At 42.2% G+C, this 24,486-nt stretch overlaps 1 protein-coding gene across 2 annotated transcripts in view; it reads right to left on the bottom strand.

Moving 5' to 3' along the window:
* Positions 1 to 24,486, bottom strand: part of LOC119179002 (chloride channel protein 7) — a 59,238-nt gene that overhangs the window by 30,635 nt on the left and 4,117 nt on the right. For both annotated transcript variants that reach the window (XM_075868507.1, XM_075868508.1), the window contains exons 3-15: positions 22,539 to 22,604; positions 21,256 to 21,388; positions 19,014 to 19,123; positions 16,954 to 17,097; positions 16,096 to 16,179; positions 14,218 to 14,311; positions 11,898 to 11,962; positions 8,570 to 8,680; positions 7,921 to 7,975; positions 7,120 to 7,180; positions 6,433 to 6,571; positions 3,700 to 3,793; positions 982 to 1,151 (exon numbers count right to left, since the gene is read on the bottom strand). In XM_075868507.1, the coding sequence (XP_075724622.1) occupies positions 982 to 1,151; positions 3,700 to 3,793; positions 6,433 to 6,571; positions 7,120 to 7,180; positions 7,921 to 7,975; positions 8,570 to 8,680; positions 11,898 to 11,962; positions 14,218 to 14,311; positions 16,096 to 16,179; positions 16,954 to 17,097; positions 19,014 to 19,123; positions 21,256 to 21,388; positions 22,539 to 22,604 (1,326 nt within the window). The remainder of the gene's footprint in view (positions 1 to 981; positions 1,152 to 3,699; positions 3,794 to 6,432; positions 6,572 to 7,119; positions 7,181 to 7,920; positions 7,976 to 8,569; positions 8,681 to 11,897; positions 11,963 to 14,217; positions 14,312 to 16,095; positions 16,180 to 16,953; positions 17,098 to 19,013; positions 19,124 to 21,255; positions 21,389 to 22,538; positions 22,605 to 24,486) is intronic.

Below are 24,486 nucleotides of genomic sequence, written 5' to 3'. Positions count from 1 at the left end.
GGCGCCGTTGGGCAAGGCTAGGCAAGGCCTACGACGTACTAGCAACGCCATTTTTCTTTGTTTTTCTTTGTCAGTCTGCTGTTTTCTTTTTTCTGTTTCCTTCAGAAATTGGTGGTAGTCGACAGCAGTTTACGATTGGCTTTAAGAAAAATGTTATCGAGTAAGCTGAAGCGCACGGCAACCTGGCGGCACAATGGGAATTCGGTGCATCGGAAAAAAGCATCCGATACCGGAGGAGCCAAAAGCAGCGCATCACATCCTACAGCAACAACAACAAAAAAACTTCATTTCTTGGACGGACTGGAGTGCATCCTGAACTGGAAACGCTACTCCCAGCATTCGTCCGCGAGCTACATGCAAGGTTGCTACCCGTGACAGCGGAGTGCACCCGCGCGAGGGCTATTGAGATAGCGCGTGACTCTAGGCTCACGAGGGTGCAATTCACAAGCTTGCCATCTTGGGTGTGCCTATTTATGAAATGGAAGGCTTTTGCACAGTGGTGGCTTACTTCGTGTGCCAAGAGCTGCCCCGAAGTTTTTGATAAGCTGGTAGAGCATCAGGCGCTTTGTCGACAGCATTGCTACATGATGGCGCACATGGGCAACGCTGATGAAACTCCGATCTGGTTCGATATGACTTTGAACCGGACTGTGATCGCTAAAGGATCCAAGCAAGTGAAGCTCTTGACAACTGGCAACGAGCATTCGCGGTTTACAGTGATGCTTGCGTGCACAGACGATGGAAAAGGCTGCCCCCTCATATGATCTTCAAAAGAAAAGGGCTACCAATAAAAGACTTTCCCCAGGATGTTATTGTGAGAGCGAATGATAAAGGGTTCATGAATAAGGAAACAGAGCTCCGCACACTGTTTAGCACTGAGTGTGCTGTACAAACACGATTCTATCAGAAAACACACCTTCAAGGAATGTGTTCATTGACTATTGCAGCTGGCTAATGATATGGCATAACAAAATCACTGACACTTGTCGGGAACATGTTGCGAACGCCAATTCCAAGCAGGCGGCCCCAGACTGCGCCCACCAGGAGCGTAGGGATGAACACTCCACTGGAGACACTCAGCCCGTACGTCCAGCAGCTCAGTAAGAAGTACACCATGAAGAACGCCAGCAGAGTCAGTGCTGTCCATGTGCCTGAAGAGAACAAGCAAACAGTTTGCAAGACACAGGTGCTGCGTAGAGTGAATTCCCATTAAACCTCTGAGGGTCGAATTTTAGGAGGGCCCTTGGCATGTATGATGGTTGGTTGGTTGGTTCCTCAACAACTTGGTGCAACTAATCTAGAGGGATAGGCCATGAATTGGACGGTGCCTTTCTTTTTAAACTAATTCACTTCTTGAGTAAGCTAGTTCTTTGTGCAATGTACCCACTGCTTGCCCACCGTAACTTTCATGAAGTAGGGAAGAACCCACTATGCCATTCGTCATTCTGCTGATGAGCGAGGCACCCCCTAGACCTCTGTAAGGCATTATGCGCACTTTGTGCTTCAAAGAAGGCTCGTCGACAGGCGGACCACGAAGTGAGAGCCCGCGAAGCAGAGACAGCATGCAAGCGGCGGCAAGAAAATTTTGACTCAGGACCTGTATCGACACTGCCTTTTCCAACTTTCAACTGCAACCTCCAATTTAAGATCCCCTTGCCACATACTTCACCAACCGAAAAATTATAATTTTCAAAGGAAAACGCGTCCCACAGCTTTGTAATCAGTAATGCTATCCTTGTATATAATTGCATCAATATGTAAATAATAAACTACTGTGCATATAAGTGTATATACAATCATTCCAATAACATGTCACATCTCTGTATAATAGTAGACGACTTGTATGTAAGATTAATGGGTTCTCCCTATCAGTTCCAAGCAAGCTCTCCCATCATCTTTCACTTTGTGGAGATAGCGGGATTCGTTTTGCGAAATGCAGTAAAAAAAAAGATGTGTAATTATTTTATTGCTGAAATACTAAGTTCTTCAAATGATTCTATTTAAGGAAAAAATTGTCTCAAATATTTTTGCATGACTGTAAGGTGACAAAAAAAACCTCATTTTTGTTGTCACATAACATGGTTTTTCATGATAACATCAAGCAAAACCTCAAAAATCACTCCTAGAATTTTTGATAGAGAAAAATTCTGCATTGTGTTAAACATACCCCACAGGCATACAAAAATGAGCTCAACAAATTAGTTTTCAGGTAAAAAAAATATCTTTCCCCGAGCACTAAAAATTGGAGAATAGTAACCTTCGATCCAGACCGGATCATCTCACCGCTCACGCTTTTGAGATGTCGCTCTTTCATCATCATTGGAGTCTGAACTCGTAAGTAAATCCTCATCTGACGAATGACATCCAACGAACCAGATTCTGATATGGAACATTGGAAGAATCCCCACTCGACTCACTAGCACTAGGCCAACATATACCACACTTGGTGACACATGTGCCAGCAACGCATCGATTTTGGTTACCTGAGAAAGAGTTGCGACATCTGTATACAAAGTGAATTCTCTGTTTAATTGATTAGTTAATTCAAAAAGGAATTCATGGTTCAGAGGTTGGTTGTGTGATGCAATGAAATGCACTTGACATGTCACTGTGAGCAGCAAAATACTACTGCAAAATGGTAATTAGTGTGTGTGTGTGTGTGATACAAGTCAGCATTGTGTGTCGCCGTATGTTTCTTTCTCGTGCCAATGTCATTTGCCTCACTACGACGAAGCTTAAAGGGACACTAAAGACAAACATTAAGTCGATGTTGATTGCTGAAATAGCTATCTAGAAACCTCACAGTGCTACTCTTGCGCCAAGAAAGCACTGATTTCGAAATCAAATCACATTTTAATGGTCCGCATCGCGTTATCACATCTCAAGTGAAACATTTCAAGACAGTGTTGCTGTATAAAACGTTGCCCCACTTTACTGCGTGGCCGCCAATACTAGTAGCAGCAGAACGAAAGTAGCGGGAGCCACAGCAGCAACATGGGGCATTGAACAATTTCCTTCCATGGCCTCCGAGATGGCAAGCGTGCTTTGTTCAACTGGGCCCCTCTAAATGGCACGACCTCTCTAGTTTAACCAGGCGAAAATTGAACTTTTGAAGCGCTCACGCCGTTCTCCATAGTAACGTCCGGCAGTTCTTTTTTACATGAACAAGCAGCATTTTATTATGTCTTTTGATGCACAGAAGGTTCTTTTATTTAGTGCAGCTAGTTCGAATACTATTGATTAATTGTATGCGGCAAGCCTGACATCATTGGCATCACTTTGCAAATGTCCTACACACAGCACATGTGTTCTCATGCACTTACAATAATTTTTTAGTAGGTAGAGTACAGCTGTCGATAATATTGTTGTTTTAGATGTTTTCATACGTTGAGCTTTCCCTCTGATGTAAATTGTTATTTGACTTTAGTGTCCCTTTAATAAAATGGCCCCCTGCCAACAAGCCCACATATCCATCGTTATTTTTCCAGTTGCTTCAATTTTGTGCTTTAGCTTCACGGTTAATACTTGTCCTCAATAGACGTACGTTATTCCTTTACAACTTGTAACACCTGGCTACCTATTAAAAAGCACGGTTCTCTTCCAATACTGTTGCACATTACTATTGATGACAACACTACTATAATGCACACACTCTAGTTAACATGCGCATAAAACTAAGCACGCTAAAGAACCCCTTACCTTCAGGTCTGTGAAAAAGGCTGCGAACACTTGCTTCCGGTGTCTGGAACCAGATTTCTCCCAGCGCACTATACCGGCCGTCAGAGCAGTTGAACTGCAATAGCCATAAGATAGCAGCAATGCAATGAGACACCATGCTACCACAAGACAGTGACATGACTATTTTAGCAACAGGATCTAGGTGACATGAGTGTGACACGGGAGTCCGGAAATGTAATGAAGACATTATGTGGAGTTTGAGGGAACACTAATGTGAAACAACGAATGAGTTTATATTGATGGATTGCATTTTGAGAAATCTGACGGTGTTGATTCCACCATAATAGGTTCATTATTAGAGAATAAACTAAGACCCAAGTTTAACTTTTTAATTTCACAGTGAAATTTCCACATGTGGTGTCACGGATTTCTAAGGCTGCTTTGTATTGGCGGTAATGGCTCAGTGAAATTTCTGAAACTTGGTGTGCTAAGTCTCCAGCTCCCACAGAGGACAATGTACTTCATTTGTACCAAATGAAAACTACGTAGTATAGACACCGTTAGGATCTACGACGTCAAGCCGTTTGGTGCAAGAATTTCGAAATGGCATTGCCACTCCGATTTTTTGTTCGCATGCTTTCACACTTACTCATTGTCTTTTCATGGCAACTGTGGAGACTACGAAACTGTGAAAGCTTAATTTACAATCATTTTTCATTTTCACTGGTATAGCGCACCACGACAAGGACACACACAAAGGAGAGATGCACACACACACAGCGCTAACTTGCAACTAATGTTTTATTTGCGATCACACACGCTGTTTATACAACAGTAGACCGATAAAACCTGGATAATGTCACGTCAAGAATACAGCACAGCCCATGCACGTGTCATCACCAATAGCGATAATCTACACTAGCCCGTTAAAGTGAAGATTCCAGATACTTCTTTTCTTTAGATGATAATGCTATGGAAGCCACACTCACGCATTTTTCTTTCAATTTGTCTATTTCAAAAGCTTCAACAATTTCACGTGTGGTTCTGTCACGGGCCTTAAAGAGTATACGGGTGTTTTGGAACATAGGGACGCAACCGCACCTCTGACAGTGAAGGGCCAAATGACCACATACAGCTCTTTCTACATTGTACTTGTGCTTCTTTAGCCTTTCATTCACACACCTTTCAGATTGGCCTATGTATTCGCAACCGCAAGTCAAAGGAGTGCTATAGACAACACCACAACAACAATTCACAAATTTCTCCCAGTGCTTAATCTTACAATCCTGTTTCCCGCTACTTCCTGCATTGACCTTTCTGCACATTCCTTGCAACTTTTCGGGAGCAGAAAACACTACATCCGCACCCGCAAGGAATGTGCAAAATGGTCAATGCAGGAAGTAGCGGGAAACAGGATTGTAAGATTAAGCACTGGGAGAAATTTGTGAATTGTTGTTGTGGTGTTGTCTATAGCACTCCTTTGACTTGCGGTTGCGAATACATAGGCCAATCTGAAAGGTGTGTGAATGAAAGGCTAAAGAAGCACAAGTACAATGTAGAAAGAGCTGTATGTGGTCATTTGGCCCTTCACTGTCAGAGGTGCGGTTGCGTCCCTATGTTCCAAAACACCCGTATACTCTTTAAGGCCCGTGACAGAACCACACGTGAAATTGTTGAAGCTTTTGAAATAGACAAATTGAAAGAAAAATGCGTGAGTGTGGCTTCCATAGCATTATCATCTAAAGAAAAGAAGTATCTGGAATCTTCACTTTGACGGGCTAGTGTAGATTGTCGCTATCGGTGATGACACGTGCATGGGCTGTGCTGTATTCTTGACGTGACATTATCCAGGTTTTATCGGTCTACTGTTGTATAAACAGCGTGTGTGATCGCAAATAAAACATTAGTTACAAGTTAGCGCTGTGTGTGTGTGAATCTCTCCTTTGTGTGTGTCCTTGTCGTGGTGCGCTATACCAGTGAAAATGATGAATCTCAACCAACTAGCCCGGCAACGCGCCTTAATTTACTAGTATGGGAAAAATTATATTTTTGTTTCGTGTCGCACAAGTGTAAGAAATATCAGGGGCATGTGCTGCACAGAGCGGGTATACTATACTCTCTCGTACACAACACACATGCAAAATGAACAGATACTTCGGAGCTAAGGCAGGGGTGGAAGTCACATAAAAGTTTGTGCTTAGTTGTCTTCACGGTAGTGCAAAGAAGCTGGCTTACACAGCAATATTACACTGGAATTTTCTTCCTTCTTGTTTTTTAAATTTAATGTTTCCGTGGTTTGTAATTGAGGGCATCGCTTATGCACAAGAAATACAGTATGTTGTGACAAATAGCAAGACGTATAAGGATTAAGCAAAAGGCAGTGAACAAAGTGACATATGAAAAAGAGCACTAATTTGGCTGGTCTCAGCAGATAAGTAGGAGCTACTGGAGATCCCTAGGAATGCCCTCTGTCTGACAGTGAACAAATTAAGCCAAGGAAGCAGTACTGAGCAAACAATACCGCGATTTGGGAACACAAAGCCTTGTAGCAGTGTTGAGTAGCAGTACGGCTGAACAATCAACTGGGTTTAACGTTGCCAAAGCAAGACTTGGGCTGTGGGAAACACCATAGTGAAAGATGCCATATTTTTCACCAGATAAGCCCCGTGCAATCTTTTCAGGCAGCAAGATAGCTTAACTGCTATGATGCGTTCATCTGGAGTGGTACAGAAAATGAATGACATTACGGCCCACCTGCAGAGCATTATCGTAAAAGTCGTCCCGATGAGGCCGGCAGTCGGTCGAAATGTCAATCATGAGGAAGCCAACAGAGGCAGTCACTATGGCCACGGCAACGGCTTCGAGCACCCTGATCCACCGCCGATACAAGTACCTGCATAGAACAACACGCTTGACATGCTTACTCAATTATATTTAGGGTGCAATAGGTGATCTGGCAAACATGAAGGCTTTTGCCAAGTATCGTGTGAGCATTCTTTAGAGGGACGATGGATGACCTTAAGTCCTCTACTTACCCTTTAAAACATGCATTACAATTGACCGTCCATAGATGCATCTGTTGATGGGTGGCCTTCCCAAAATTTATTTTAAATTGCAAAACTCCTGCCGAAATCCCCCTTGTCAGGCATTGCACTAAACATGGCACAGCGTTAGCCAAAGTGATCGTGTGCAGCAAAATATTTCACCCAGAAGTAATATATAGATAAGATATATAGATATATAGATTTCATCATTATCTCAGAGTTAATCATATTTCTACTATTTCCACTAGTGCAGAGAAATGGCGAAAGTTAGCCCCATTTACACACTGTGTGTTGCAAAGAGTTAAAAACAATGCCATCAACATTGTAGGTTTCTAAAATTAATACAACAAAGCCTACTTACTTTTCTTATTAGTAATGGCAAAGCTTGCATAAGTACCTAATTCTGAAGACGGTCAGCTTGAAGTTCACAAGATTGAAAAGGGCACCCAACAGTCCACCTAGGAAAGAACAAAACTCAGCACTTCTGTGGAAAACAAACTAACATTTCAACAGCCCAACTAGATAGGGGCTACACACAACAAATATGAGGATATTAAGGCAAAATGGCAAATGAAAAGAACAATTCCGATCTTGGGTACACAAACATTGCATTTACGCAAGAACAAAACAAGAGACAAACATTTTTTGTTAACTAATGTACACGTTAGACACAACGAAATGAACAGAACATACAATTAACCCAGAAATAGCAAAAGGGGATGTTAATTGCTGTATAATGTTCTAATTATGAAGTAAACTAAAATGAATCAAAGTGAATGAAATATAGTTCTTCCTGTCAGCGGGATCTCCACCGATAGTAAGGGTGACTTTTTGTGTGCTTCAATTCATTTCTATTACATCACCATCAATACACTAGAGTTAGGAACAGCAATTAACAAACACAAAAGCATGACTTTTGCAAAGTGACTACTGCTATTCTTACCAAATCAGTAACTCAAACCTAATTATAATAAAGTTGCATATTACGTAAAAATAAGTGCATGATATCAAAAAATTTGTTATAAAGGTATGTTATTAACACTATATCTATTGCAGGACTGTTTTTTTTCATTCACAGTGTCATAGCTGATATGTTGTTATATCCGGGTTCGCTATATCGAGGTTTGAGAGTATCACAAGCGCTACATCGTAACTATCCCCAGCACTGCGTATTCATTCGTCGAGCCAAAATACTCACCGATTGCGCCCATGACAATGTAGATGGGTAGTTCTATGATGCTCCACTGAACATCCTATAGAAAAGAAAAGGGACTCATTTCCTACTGTGTAGTGAAAGGCAATCAACTAGGCAAAACTTTGTTCAAGATGTGTCTCATTGTTCTCGGAAAACAGATGCACTAACTTGCACACCAAAGGTGAGCCTGATCAACAGCGGAAAAAAAAGACAACTTAAATTAAAGGACAGCACAGTTGCATTATACAGAATCTGGAAGAATTGAAAGAGCACGTTTTCTTACCTGGAGTGTAGGTTACTAAGAAAAAAGACGGCTATGGGTAGAGCACTACACTACATAATATTGCTTTTTAACACTTTTTTTCTTTTTTCCTGTAAAACAAATCCTTTAGTGCTTGCACTGCCAATGCTGGTCCTCGTAAAAAAGCTCAGCATGACTAACAGCACCGTTTTTTCAAGGAAATACAAAAACATTAATCTCTATTCAAAAGCTTTCATTGCATTGAAGTACAAAATGACACAAAATAGCAACAAACATTTTGGCAGCAATTCTAGTTGATTGGTTGATTGATTTTTGTTGTTCATAACACATGTGACAGCATTTAGGCAGTTTCCGTTAACCGAGACACTATAGCGGCTAGGCCTCACTCACATCGAACTCTCCAAAGTTGACCAGGCCCGAGAAGGACAGCTCCCCGGCGTGTCCGTGGAAGGCACTCAGGATGACGCTCAATGAGAAGGCGGATATGGTCGAGCAGAAGAACTGAAACGTGAAACAACAATTTGAACAAGGCTGTCACAACACTCATATAATTTTTCAAGGTTTCTGATTCCAAAACCACAAGATAATTATGAGGCATGCAGTAGTAGAGGGCTCCAGAATTTCTGATAGATTTGTGGGGTTTAACGTCCCAAAACCACCGTATGATTATGAGAAACGCCGTAGTGGAAAGCTCCGAAAATTTCGACCACCTGGGGTTCTTTAACGTGCACCCAAATCTGAGCACACGGGCCTATAGCATTTTCGCCTCCATTGAAAATTCAGCCGTGATTCGATCCCGCGACCTGCGGGTCAGCAGCCAAGTACCTTGGTCACTAGACCACCGCGGCGGGGTTCCAGAATTTCTGATAACCTGGTGTTGTTTAACGTGACCCTAAGTCTAAGTACATGGGCCTCTAGCATGTTAGCCTCTTATGAACTATGGCCGCCACGGCCAGCTTTCAATCCCAAGGCCATGAGGTTGTAGTGCCGTGAAACAACACTTCTATGCCCGTATGCCAGAAGCGCAAACATGAGGAACCACGTAAATTTTCTTCATGCATTTCAAAGGAAATAAAAGTTCAGTTGTTTGGGCCGCGTGTGGCTTAACAAACATGCGCGACCTGCTCGCCCAGCTTGACCTAGCAGCATGTTCCAACAAGGTCGCAGTCAAGTTCTAAACACTTAGCTGTAATAAGCGTATGTAAGCATACAAGAAGCAAGAGACAGGGTTACACAGACCATGGCTCATCAGTGAAACTCTGTCACTCGTATCTTATATGCTTATGCACTCTAATTACCGCTATGTTCAAGTACAAACACGCCCAAATTTTAATGATTCTTTGTCGCTCCCCAACAGCGAAATAAGGTGCAGTACAATTGCAGTAACCATAATGGTACACTCACACTACAACACTGAACATCTATCGTAAAATTCCAAGCCAGCACTCCCTGCAACTTCATTGATAAACTATATTTGTGCATTCTTACGGGAACACCCCCTCCCCCATCCCAAACTACATTCAGACAACAATGGCCTGCTTAAATCCAGTCCAATCTACTTAGCAGCCGAATCTCTAAGCACCTGCACCTGAAATTAGTTGTCAAACTGATTTTTTTTCCCTGACATAATGAACGCACCCAGAACTGGGCACACAATGCCCATGATGGCTTCTATATGTAGTAAGCAAACGCATAGCCTTCAAAACGAGTATGAACATGGTACCTACGACACACATATTTAGAGAAAGTAAAACCTCTGAGATTTTTGTCTGTTGCCCAGACCTGTTGCACTTGCATGTGCTCTTTATTGGAGGTCTCTCCATGCCACGCCTCCCTGATCCGATTGCACTACCTTTGTGTTTCTTATGTTTATGCATTGTCGTTGCATTGTGCTGCGACACTAATGAGGGCCAGATGGTTGCTCATTTTAGCGAGTCCTCAAGCACTCTTGTTTTTTTCAGGAGGTAAAACTTTGCCATGCCATCTTGAATTCTGGCACTGTTCCTGGAAAGCGTCCTCCTCCCCCTTCCATATAGCTGGCAATTTCGACCTGCTTAAGGCTAGGTGGGAGCCTGCTCGGAGTTTTATGGTTGATCACAGTGTAATCGAGTCCAGAGGCAAGATTCACTGAGTTGCACCATCATTAGAACAGAAAGTTGGGCTAGATGAGGGTTCGTGCTTAGGATGTAAAAATAGCGAAAAAATAGAAACAGGAACTGAAGAAGAGACGACACATTCAGCACCTGTGTTGTCTCTTCCTCAGTCCTTGTCTCTATATCTTCGCCATTTTTACATCCCATGCATGCACCAAGGTGCTTCAGGATGATAGTTCTTTTGTCATGTATCTGTAGCATCTCTCATGTTGCTAGGTAACATCACCGTGAAGTTGTTCCTAGCTTCACGAACTGGTACTACACAATTTTTTCTGCTGGTGTTGTGAGCATGCCATTTTTATGCAGCTACACAGTGTTAAACTTCTTGCGTATTATTACTTAATTCAACCGAAGCTCGAGAACAGGACACACAATGTAACATAAAAAACCTTGAACGAATCCAAAGACAGGCCATTCGACTTGTTTACAATAGGTTTTTCTACTTTCGACTCACCAACTCAACTGATGCAGTCAAATGATATCCCCAGTCTTGAATCAGGTCGAAAACTGCGGCTTGATTTTCTGTCATAGCTACTTAGTAATAATCTCACACTCGATCCCGCAGATATTGAGTCCACTATTGATAAGGCCTACTTGCCGACATCACCCAAATGCTCAACACCTTATTTTGCCTGAACTGACCGATTCAAACATTCTTTTTTTCCGCTCACTATTAATGAATAGAACAACTAACACACTGTATCATTTGTTTCGCACACTTGTATTACATAATGTAGCTTACTTAAAAATGTATGCTAAAAACTGTATATTTCAAACTAGCAAGATTATTTTACTTTTTGATCGTTTACTTTATTACTTTTTTTAGAATATTTTCAGAATATTTTTTATCTTTTTTTAGATTGTTTTACTTTTTGATACCCACCCTCTATGGACCTTGTGTCCACAGTAGGTATTAAATAAATAAAATAAAATTGTTACACCTATCAAAAATTACGATTCCTACAAGCAAAACAGCAAACTGTTGTTACACCAGCTGCATTGTATCCAAATAACCTGTTAAGGTTCCAAAACGTCAAAAACTGTTCCTTTTGATTCGTTTAGTAACTGTAATTTCCATTCAGTGCAACAAAGTAGCTGACCTTATGAACTATTTTATCAAGCTTTTCACCACCGACTTGTCACCGTGCTATAGACCCAAGGAGATGCATGGAGGAAGAAAACAACACTTCTGGACATTCTGGGGCATATTCGTGGCTTTGAATTATGAGCAGAAGCTGCCATTTGCAGAGCTTAGTGATAAATAGCACAAATACGACCACGCGTTGCGATTGGCTGGAGCAGTAGAAGTAGGTGTGAAACCAATCGATGCAGAGAGAAATTTTTCGACGAATCACACCACCGCTGAACTGGTTTCTGCACTGCTCTAAATGCAGCCCTTAATGGGTTTAGATATTTTAACATTTTGTTCCATTAGACAATTTTCATGCAAAGAAAAAAATTGAATCAGATTAAAGTTTCCTGTCACTATGACAAGTTATTTTTCTGAAAATTATTCATTCACTGGAAAATAAATGGAAATGTTGAGATGAAACAAATGAACATACAATCCTCCATGTTAAAGACTGGTTCCAAAAGCTGGCACCTTCTTCCAAGCTGAACAGGACACCACCTACAATAAGTAAAATGTAGTGAGGACCTTTGCAGAACCACAATTACTGCGCGTGCAGAACAATCGTGTTTCAGCAAGCTTGGCTTACAGGCAGCAAAAGTCAACAACACATTATGTTGCGCTGATCACAAGTGTTGTTTATTTGTCTTTTCCTTCATACATGCAGCTGCAATCAAAAGTGTGGAGGGCTACCACTAAATGCAAGTCATACAGACGGAAATAAGGTGTGATGGCATTAGTTGTGATAAACAGTGCAAGCCTATCTTTAAACATGTCAGTTAATTAGGTAGTTTCCAGAACACTTTTGTGTCAATATAATTGGCAGCTCCTGAAGAAACGCTGCAGGCACCGTCTGGTGACAGCGTCACAAGTGTAAGCGGGCTTCAGTTTTTTAGGGCGGAACAAGCAGCAGGAATAATACTGTTTTGAAGCAGCTTTTTTGCGGCAAAAGGAGGGTTCTGGAAAGTAGTGGACAATGCACTTCGTGACCGTGAAAGACAAAGAGACAGAAAGGCTAAAAAATTATGGCTGTGACATCAGCTTAGTCATCGGACAAATAAATGTTTGTTTGTTTTGAGCCTTCTGTTCCCAGCAGTTGGTGACCTCGAACGCTTCCTACATCGCAGCTACCATATTTACTAGCATAATAGGCCCACCCCAGTTTGGTCGTGAGAAATCAGATTTTTTTTATTTCCGCGCATAATAGGCATGCCCCTAACTTGGCCATGATCAGTAGTTCTATACTGTATCTGCACAGTTGCATTTCAACACCCTCTACATTAACAGGAGCGAGCAAAAAGAAAAGAAAAAAGACTGCGGCAGCACTGTGCCAGCTCCGTGAACTCCCTGAGTGGAAAAGGGTGGTTGCCAGGGTGTCAAAGTGACCTTTGCGCTAGCGTGGCTACAGCCACTTAGCGGCCATGTGCGAACTCCGCATGGAAAGCACGATTGCACCCTTGTCAAGTGCGCATTGAATTTTCTGTGGAGAAGAGCGTCGCCATTATCACATTTGCTACCATGTTTGCAAATTTAAAAGCATTTTTTAATACTTTTTGACGCGAGGTTTCATCTTTACTGCCGCTACGCAAAGCTCGGTGGACTTCTGTCGCTGTTTATTTCTTGACCGCGTACCTAAATGTCGTATCACGCGCGATGCTTTTAGATCAGTACTTGAGTGCGATATTTTCAACACTCAACCTTCATGATGTCTAGTACAAACTTCACCCGACAACATGCCGCACTATAGTCTAGGCTTAATCAGCGTTGGTTGCTTTTCGGTGGCGGTGGAGGGCATTCAAAGCTGCGGTTTTGTACGGAGTCATAGTAACTCTTTTCGCTGGTTGTACTCGAAGGAAAAGGGGCTTGGGTGCTGCTTGTAACAATCAAATGGTGGTTTGCGATTCGACTGCAATGTCTTGGATCTGGAAGCAAGCCTGTGAAATTGAACGACCAGTACTGTTCAGCACACAGTATTTGGGTCTTAATAATGTACATAAACGAGATGGCCTGAAGCATAATCAGCAAACTCCCGCGATGCCGCTTTCATTTTGTAGGTTCCCCACTGCCCTTTCGCATTCATTCCATTGGCAATGCAGATCTTTCAATGTTATACTTTTTGGAGATTTGAATACACCGCATTACATGTCTCGATTTTTGGACACATGAGATTGCATGCTCAACACATCTTGCGCTAATGTAGCCTATGAAGAACATTGTTTTGGCTGTAGTGTAGATATTCATGACATCGGCGACATATACATTATCAACTGTTTATGCTGTAGTCGTGAATAAAATTTTTTGAAATTTTGCCCCACGTAATAGGTGCAGCCCGTACTTGAAGCTGGATTTTCTGGGAAAAAAAGAGAGCCTATTATGTGAGTAAATATCGTATTCTTTTACTGCCTCTCTTCAAAGCCATAGATCAAAACTCGCAAGAATACGCAACATCTTCTATCACCACACCCAAGCGTCCCGAGTTCCAGTCCGCAGATTGTGAGCTCTGCTTTATCTGCATGAAAGTGCAGTGAAGCACATTGAAAATCTGAAGGAGGCCACTGCCAATGAGGTGTTGACTGTATTTCTCTTCAGGAATTCCAAATATTTCAAAAAGTAAAATAATAGTGATATGTGCAAGAGTAAACTTATAACAACAACTGGTGTATGTCACTGAACATCTCACATTGCTAAATGCTGCAGATCAAAATACTTGCTTCAATAGATCAATCAAAAGATGGGGCTAAATGTGGGACACCCACCAACGGGTGCTCCAAAAGCAGCAGCCACTCCGGCAGCTGCACCGGCAGAGACAAAGTCTCGCTTCTCGTGATCCTCACGAAATTCTCGAAAGACCTGCAACATTGACGAGAAAAAAAAAAAGCGAGCTCGAGAGCTCATGCATAGAAACCAGGCAGTACACGTCAAATGTTCTAGGCTCACAAACAACTTGTGGGGATGAACTCACTGAAACAGTACTCAAACACTACTTATCCTTAACAAACTTCATACTGTAGAATAAAAAATCCTTCGCTATTAAAAAACTCAGCAAGTGTAGCAGTGCAAAATCTGGGGTAGCAAAAAAAAAAGCAATAGAATGAACAGCACTAACTCCATATTCTTGTCATTGCTTCAGAAGTAATAAGCAAGCAACCCCCTCATTTTAACTTAATCTTAACTTTACCTTTGTTTTGGCATCAGCCAGCAATCGTCATACAGTTAAACCTGCTTATAACAAACCTCCATACAATGAATTCCTCGTGATTACAAAGTTTTTCTACTCTCTGTTATTACTCCATAGAAGCATACATATTTGAGACCTACCTCTCTGTAAATAGTGGTAGCGGGAGACGCCCTTGATATAATAAATTTTTGCTGCCAACAACTGAGAAATTTCGCCCCAGATTTTGTCATTTTGGCAAGAGGAGGAGCCGCATGCAATGGTTGGTCGATGGCAGAATGAAATGGCAGTGTTGCACATGGCCACCTCAAAACGCCAGTGACAGCAAGGTGACAGCGAATGCTTGTTTGTGCATGTGGGTGTGTGCAAGGCGGCCAGGCTGGCCTGCGCCACTCAAGCCAGCACTCTCCACGCCCATGTGCGGGCGTGCCCTTCTCCCGATCCCTTGCGGGTACCACTACGCTACAGTTTTAGTACACTTTAACCACACTAACTGTGTCAGATTTAAAAAAAAAAAAATTGAAAAGCTTTCGCATAGGCAGCACCACTTTTCGGTTGTTGCAAAAGTCGAAGCAAGTAGTGATATTGGTAGAATTACTTAGAATCGAATTTGAATACTATACATCACAGATTATAAAGAAAGATGGGAATATTTTTCACGACCTAACTAATCTGCACAATATTTTTAAAAAATTGAAACTAGGCCTGCACAAATGCCTTTCCTTCTTGCTTCAAAGTAGGTGGAAACAACTTTGAATAGTAGCGGAATTTGACTTTCGGTAGAATGCCAGTGACAACCTGTAAAATATCTTACGTTTGAAAAGTTACTATACTTCGAGCATATAAGCAAATATAACAAGCTTCTAAACTTAAAAAATGACGAATCGATATGAGAGTAGCATGTTCATTTAACCTTGAAGTAAGGCTTCGCGACTTTCCCCTCAATAGGTGTTTTCTCGGCTTATCAACCCTTCACTGCACTGAAACTATGCTTACTGGAAGTTTCATGCGTACTAATATAAACCTATTTGTACATTTCTAATACTTTGAAATTTTTAAATAGTTTAAGTTCGAGTCTAAGCGAATTCAAATACCGTAATATTCGCTTTAATGTTCGATGCATTCAAATGAATCGCACAAGCCTACTCAATAGCACACATTTCACATCTGTTGTTTGACTTTGTATTGCATTTAATTCACAAACTTTTACCAAAAATTATGCTTACGATACCTTCTAACATAATCAGAAATACAGATACTGTAAAAGTGTGGTTAAGTTGATTAAGGATTGCTGAAGAGTTTCGCACTAGACAAAGCACCAAATTATTTTTGTACTTTGACTGGTCTTCTAGCGAAAGAAAGAGGGCAACAGAAACACTACGCAAGCTGCATTCTCTATATCTTTGTACGTATCATTTATAACTATACTTCTTTGTCGAAACACAGGGTCGGCACTCACATTGAGGTCCTTCCTAAATGTGGTGCTTTTGCCTTGCGAGATGCCAGCAGCAATCACTGAGCCACAATGGATCATGGGACCTTCCTGAAAGCACACAGGCACATCATGCAAGAACCACACAAAATTTGGATTAATTCTCATAAATTTTTCAAACCCTCTGCAGACCATTTTGCAGTTCATTGGTCAGGAACTACTCTGTGCCATTTTTTTGCATTACACTGAAAAAGTATTTGTACGAATAAGCATGTCTCTTGCTGTGAACTGGAAGTTTGACAGACAGTCAAACTTCCCATATGCAAGAGACAGAAAATATACAGAGTCGTACCTTATTCACAAGTTCAATACATTCTAGCCAGTAGGTATAAAGGTTTATGAAACGGCTCTAGAATCCACTCAATATGGTACATACACAAATAAAACTAATGTGAGTTAAACCCTTTGTCCAGGAATTCTACACCTATTGTCATTATTTTCGACAACCGGAATTCAGCAACACGTGCACATTCTCACCTCACCAACACTTGCTAATTTTTTTTTTATTCATAGAAAGCCATTTCGCCCCTTCACGCATACAATTCGTCACAACAGCTCCCTCCCCCATGTTCTCTGCCATCCGCGTATCCTCCACCTCGTTTGTGAGAATGGAAGGCGAGTGTAAAAAAGCATAGACATGCAAGCGTTAAAGAAATCAGTTCTCTTTTAGCCTTGAGGAAGGCAAGTCTGCTTATCGAAATATCAGCTCGACACCCGCCCAACCCCTGTTTACGGATTTCTTCATTTTGTGACAGGAAAGCGGGTGTCATTGCCCTTTTAACAACAGGCGCCCCACAGCACAGGCAGCAAGCAAGCCCGACGCACCTTCCCGACAGCCAGGCCTCCAACCACCGAGAGGACCACACCCACAGCCTTGGTGACCAGAGTCTTGAAGCGGACCACTTGGGGCACCTTGACACCGTTCAGGTAGCACTTGATCACTGGGATGCCACTCGCTGCAGCCACGGGCTGAGAACAGGACATAGTCAGCAGTTGGCGCAAAGAAGGCAATTGTCCGGGTAACTGCTTATTACGTGAACCCTCATTTTTGCAACACCGTTCCATGTCATAGAATAAGCTCACTAGAAAACTCTGCAGCGTCACGAATGTCGTACAGTACAATATTTTTGCAATCCATTAAGTATGAGCAGAGTTTGTCACAGGGTAGTGAGCTTAAGAAAGAACGGCAATGTTTATTTGAGGAACTATAATGTTTAGGCTTGCCACAATAAAGTGTATATTGTGTTTCTTCGCTGTCACTGGATCTTCAGGAAGCAGGTGTCCCAACTCCTCTTGAGGTTTTTGACTGCTACAGACCTCGCATGTGACTGTACCTGAGTGGCAGTAATGTTGGCATGTGGCACAGAGGGATAGGGGTCCAGTACAATACTGCATGGGGATTAGCACAGGCTCACACAGTTACTGCGCATGCACGAGCATGCCTGCACTTAAAGAAAAAGGACATTAGTTAAATTTAGTAAAAAGAAAACCGGGCAGGGTAATTGCCTCCAAATTTCACGAGACTAGGTCTGCTGGCTACCTAGAACATCCTAATTCTTGTCACAAAAACAACGTTCTTTCGTTTTGAAACCAACAGCGTGCCAGAAACTACACAAAGTGTAGTGGGGAATTTGCAAGGCACTGACTAGTAAGACCACCTCTCTCGGAGTGCGAAGCTCGAGTGTGTGCACGAGCTGTAGACGCTGGACTGCTCGCTTAACGTGCAGTCTGAAATTTACAGTCATGAGTCATGTCCACCTTTTCTCTTTTTCTTTGAAGTGTACGACTTGTTACTCCGTTCTCTGCGACAAATTCTCTTGAAATCATTGTGGAAGCTACAGAACCGATGTGCATGCCTGCTACCGCACCGAGAAATAGTTACTGAAGTCTAATAATAATTTTCTCATTGGCTCTGCTGAAGTAAATGCCCCTTTATTTATTTTGATACTCAAAACAATTGCGGGAAGAAGTAAGTGAAGTACTGTTATGGTTCGCTTTGCAAAACTAGATTCTTCCTTTTAGGGGCAAAGCTCCTTAAGGCGTGGGCTGTGCGTCCCCTGTATGTATCCACCTCTCGTTTAGTTCTTGCAGTGCTCACTAGATGGCGGTACTTGTAGCTGATGATGAAAAGATGCAAGATGCTATAAAATAGGAATGATGTCACAGTCACATATGGCACATGTCATTGGTGCAAGGCAATCGTTTGATTTAGTGCAGTGACGTGCGCTAGGGGGAGCGTTGTGATAAAATCGAGTAGGCAAAATGTACGGAGGATTCATGGTTTACCAGGTTTACCTCCGGAGCTTCACCCACTCATCATTCACTTCGTGGATATGGCGGCACTTTTTTTCTTCTATTTATGAGACAGCATCACTTTTCCCGCACCCCAGTTTTCCACAGTAAACATAGCAGTGAGTCAGTGCGTGGCCGTAAGCACGCTGTTTAGTCCTTGAAGAAAAATATAATATGACATCAAAGTGTACATTGAACCATCGAAATATTTGTCCCATTCACATTTTCATCTACATTATCTTGCGAACGTGATAACGATGCAAGGGAGCAAAACAAAAATCAGGACAGGAAACGTGGGCACCAAGACTGTGTGCTAGTGTGGCTTGCATGAAATTAGCAAATGGCTGTTGTTGAATAATGCTTAATGTGTGTTTAAAGAAAGAAGAAAAATGAAGTGTAGGGACGAGAGGGTAGCTCGCGCATCAGATTCGCCTAGCATGGATGTCTCTTTATCTCTTTGTGTCATTAAAATGTTTGTTTGCTTCACTCTGCATAAAAGGACACCAGTATTCTACAGCTGCCGCAACCACTTGCTGACTGAACAGCAAATAAAACATAATGAACATGGTCTCTACGTAAACATGCCAACTTACCGCAACATAGGCCACCAAGATGGCACCAGCCAGAACAGCAGCTGCGTTCATGCCGACCCAGCCAAGATAAGGCAGGATGATGCAATCCCTATGAATGCAGTCGTTGATCCCTTTTCGAAGTTTTGTTAAAGAAAGAATCAACTGACTGGACCACTGACTAATCTATTGTTGATTGAATTCTTGTTTCGTTGTACAGGGTTGTTATTCGAAGTTAGATTGATAGGCTTATTTGCTTTGCAACTCTCTCAATTACCAAGGTAACCCACATGTATGAAGAGGGAACAAAACACAAGGTGTTTTAACTACCCAATGACATTTTAGCTGTCCCCAAGTATAGCAACCTTGGCGGAGTGACTTTGCCTAGATATTTTCACTGTCGATAAGTTTGGATATTGTCACCGGGTCGTGACACTGCCGACTTAACTCATGCGATCTTGGCATACAGCCAAACAAACCACTGCCGGACGACAGCGTACCACCCACAGACCAACGGCCTCACCGAGTGGCTTAACAAAACGATCGCCGACATGCTGTCAATGTACGTCGATGTCGAACACAAGACGTGGGACGCCATTTTTCCGTATGTGACCTTCGCATACAACACGACGGTGCAGGAGACGACGCAGATATCTTCATACAAATTGGTCTACAGAAGGAGCCCGGCAACGACGCTCGATGCCATGTTACTCAACGTCAACGACGAAGAAAAGCTCGATGTGAGCGAGTACCTTCAACGCGCCGAAGAAGCCCGACAACTTGCGCATCTCCGTATCAAGAATCAACAGACGACCGACAGCCACCGTTACAACCTTCGACGACGCTTCGTGGAATACCAGCCCGGTGAACGTGTTTGGGTGTGGACGCCGATACGCCGACGTGGACTAAGTGAAAAGCTTCTGTGACGGTACTTCGGACCGTACAGGGTGGTTCAACGCCTCGGCCAACTTGATTACGAGGTTGTCCCCGACGGCATCACGAACTCTCAACGACGCCGATCGCGACCTGAAGTCGTCCATGCCGCGCGCCTCAAGCCGTTTCATGCGCGTTAACAAACTGAAACAGTGTTTTCTTTTTTTTTATTGTTGTATCATAATTTATTCATTGTACTTTCTTGCATTATTATTGTACCTCCATCTTTAGTTAAAGCATCGGGACGATGCCTTTTTTTCAGAGGGGGGCAATGCCACATTCCATTTACCAAGTTTTTGTTATCGTCCCAAAACACCACACGATTCTCAGCGCAAACCGCGCCTGCAGTTTTCGAGAAGGTTCCGGACTGTAGTAGACTATTTCGATAAGATCACGCCCACTGTGCGAACGGTACAGATTGTTCTGGAACCTACGCCACCGCCACCGATAACGCTAGAAAATTCGACGGCAAGAGTATAAATGCCGACGCGCTTCGCCACTTGTCAGTTGTTGATCGAAGGTAGACGCTCCGTTCGCCGCTATCAGTTCGAGACTGCTATCTGTGCGAGACTGCTGCTGTAATTGGACCTTCCGTTTACCGGGCACAGGTTCGCCCAAATAAACAGTTAAATCTCAACACGAAGTCTCCTGTCTTCGGCCACGTCACGACCCCGTGACAATATGGTGAAGCTGGTGCAAAGCTATTTTAGAATAAGAGGCCGAATATTCATGGCATTCACATGAAAAACTGACAATCAGTGTATTTCTAGGTATTAGAGTTGAAGTTAACGAAAGACTACAGTGCTTACCTTATACACTCAAACCTCGTTATATGTTACAACAAAGTCAAATCTGCCACAAAAACACTAATATATCTGGAAATTCGTTACAAATGTACATTCTTAACACTGTATATCTATATACTTATGTATACTTATATACTTAACCTGTATAAAACAGGTTTTCAATAACTACATTATAATCGATTTGTTATATTTGGGTTTGTTATATGGAGGTTTCAATGTATATAGACTATATTAATTGCTATAGTCATGCAGTTCATACCAAGGGACGGGAAACACAGCTGAGGAAGGCAGGCGGTAAGGTGAGGGTGATAGAATTAAGCAATGCGCCCACATGAAATGGGAATAAGTGCATACAGGATTAAGTAAGTTAGACGTTATCGAGAGATTTCTTTGTCACACAGTGAACATAAGATAAGCTGACGTTGTGTAGTTTACTACCACTGTGGCTTCAGAACCAGCAACACAAAATACAGAATTAAAGCGCCAAAAGGGGGAATAAGGGGGTGTTTGCAAGATAAAAAGGATACAATTTTTCAGTAATGTGAACTTGAGTTCCGATATGACTTCAATGCAAATGTCAATGGCACATGCTGTCAATGCGGTGAGAATGCCGATGATGAACGTGACGAACCATCGCTTCCAGTTGGTGTTTCGTATTGTCTGCAACAAATGGAGTCAAGAATTACATTTATATCCCAAGACAGTAACACAAGCTCAGCTCTGAAATTTTTCTTTTGCAACGCAAGCAATTTAAGGCCACCAGAAATGAGGCATAGGCAGACAACTTTTATTATTAGGCACATTTTCTTATGTTTCACATGATGTGCCATGAAGGGACACTGAACAAAACTTTTGCCACCAGAATTTCCAATCATACTGAAAGATTGTGTCCGTATATCCATACGCACGACCTTCATTTCAGGCAGAAACTACAAGAAAACAATGAATATATTGCATTTTAGCAGCTGCGCAGGGAACTAGAGGAGGTTGCGTTTGGCGACGTAACACGCCTGAAACGAGAAAGCCAACAAATCGGCTGTTACGTCTCTTCACCAGTTCAGCTTGCACTACATCGCCCAGAACCACTATGCACCACTAAGGGTAGCAAACAAAGCTCCTGCTGAGCAAACAAAGCTCCTGCTGAAGTAAAGCATCAGCACTTTTGTGAAAAAGGGAAAGTGAGATTAAGGGAGAATGGTGGAGGACAGAAACACAAGCATCCTGCATGCACTTTGGCAATTGTGCCATTATGGCACGCGCTCACGTGCATCCGATGCGTGCTGACAATTCATCAAAAAAGCAGTCAACTGTTACGAAATATGAGAAATTAACTCTGTTTACTGGAAGGGTTGCACCTATAATTCTGAAGCTTTCATCAGCTTTTTCAATATTTGTGCAGTATTCCTTCAACGACTACTTCAAAGGGATAGATCATGGTTGCTTTAAATTTCTGCATCCTGACGGTCAAAAATTAATTGAGTGTGCCTCTGAAAGACAGAGTTGCTTGAGAAAATAAGCAACCACACACAATCCACATGTTGCTCCATGAGTTTTCCTCACTTAAGCCTGAAACCTTCCATCTTCTGATTTTTCTGCATACTATGACTAAGTAACAGGAACAACGCTAAAATTACCAACAATTATTACAAACTCTATCCACACTACTTCTGAGTGGTGTTCTCATCTGCTGGTTTTGTAATGAGCTATTGAACAACTATTCTTGGAACCACAGTTTGCTACACTTAACTGCATTTCCAGTACTAATAATCACAACCAGACTTTTAATGAGACATGAAAGTGCTCTACTTACCGTGAATGTTGTCAGCCGTTGCTCTTCAACGTAAAGGCTGTTTTCACATGTATCATAGTCAAGGCTCTGGAAGTAAATAAGCAAGGAGAAGTTGCATAGATTGGCCACAGAAGTAGGCAGTTCAATTTTCTTGTAGACAAGAAAGAAGAGATTGAGCAGTTTTATTAATGAGAACAATAATATTATTATGAGACATGCTGTAGCAAATGATTCAAGATTCTATTTGACCAACAAAAGTCCTAAGTCTATCTAAACTGATGTTGCTGCATTTTGCACCCGAAGAAATGCAGCTGGCATGAAAAAGAACAAAACCCTCAAACTTAGCAGAAATACATCTCAGCCACTAGGCCATGACAATGGTGTTATGATAGGACATCACCAATGTTTTCAGGTGCAGGAGTATGTTATAAATGTGGTATTCTGCTAGCTACGGCCGACAAATGAAAAATACCAAGAAACTCTGGTGCTCCACGTGTCATAACTTCAAAGTGATTATGTGGCATGTTGTAGAGAGAGAGAAGCTACATAAATTTAGACCACCCCGTTTTTCAATGTGTGGTCTACGCACAGAATGAGATGTTCAATATCAACAGACTTACTATTTCAGTTTAACCCAATTTTCTTTCCTTTGCTTGCTGGCTTCATTACACGTGCACTCAGAACTTCATAAAAAAAAGGGCCCATTTAGACTCAACTTCAGTAATTGTGAAACAACTTGCAGAAAATAAACTTTGCAATCACGAGGCCTCATCACAAGTTTGGCACTTACAAACAGCTCACAAAAACATTAATTAAGCTTAGGATGATGGAGAGCTGGGCTAGCTGGCAAGTATTCATTCTAAAGAAACAGTGTGTTCAAACAGGGACACAAGAAATAAGTTAAGACACCATTTAAAAACTGAAAAGGCACACTATGGCAGGAGAGAAAGAAGCCACGAAAACTTATCTGCACATGCCCATTTGATGGGCAAATCTGGCACATGCAGTGGTCTACGTGAAAAATAACTCTTAAAGGGACCCTGAAACGGTTTTGGCGATTTTGTACAAACTGGGCCTGTATACCAAGTCCAAAGGTTTAGAAATCGATTTGAGCTTTCTGCGTAAACTGTGTAAATTAGTATAATGCTTTATAGCAGCAGACATGTCAACATGGCTGCTAATCTGATTGGCTGTAGAATGGCTGGAAGTAAGGTCGGCTGGTAGGATGGCGGCACCTGTCGGAGCAGATATGAACCCCTCCGCAATCTTTGTCTATGTTGCCAGACAGCGTGCGTGCTGACAGACTGACTATGTGATGGCCTCCAACACTGTGCACAACCTGAGTTGGCTTGCCATCTCGGAGGTCTAGACTCGTAAAATGTCAAATCGTTGAGCACGCTCATGAAAGCGCTGCGTTCACCAGCGTGCCTCATGAGTTGAAGAGGCCAGGCAGAGGTTAGGAGGAGGATATAATTGTCCATAGCTGCCTTGGTACACAGCGTGTCACTACATTTGTTGTGCAAAAGGTTTAAAGATACTTTAGCCTAAACGCTGACAAAGCTTCAAAAAACCATTTCAGGGTCCCTTTAAAGCATTTGATTTCATCTTCTGTCTCGACGGTTGGTTCAGTTCACTCATGCACTACCACTATTATCAATATGCCAAGCCTCAATAAGTGAACATGTTTCTTCATTCCTAATACAGTACAAAAGTGTGCAGTCATAGAATTTCGGCGTGCGCTTGCACTCTTGACAATGTAAACATAGATTCGAAGGTGAGTCTGGTTTGCGACCTCTTGTGTTCCAATAATTTCTGGTTAGTTCAGCGGCCTGTCTGTTCGACACAGAAGGTGGCCACAGCTGAAAGAGACCTTATACGTCGCACCTGTACAGCAATCAGACAATTTGTTGGGATGTTTTATGAAAAAAATATTGGTCTACTTATTGTTTTTACTCATCACTTTTTGTCT

This window comes from Rhipicephalus microplus, chromosome 7, assembly GCF_043290135.1.
Source record: "Rhipicephalus microplus isolate Deutch F79 chromosome 7, USDA_Rmic, whole genome shotgun sequence".
NCBI lineage: Eukaryota > Metazoa > Arthropoda > Arachnida > Ixodida > Ixodidae > Rhipicephalus > Rhipicephalus microplus.
The sequence above is the reverse complement of the archived record's forward strand: the minus strand, read 5'-3'. Positions and strand labels throughout refer to the sequence as shown.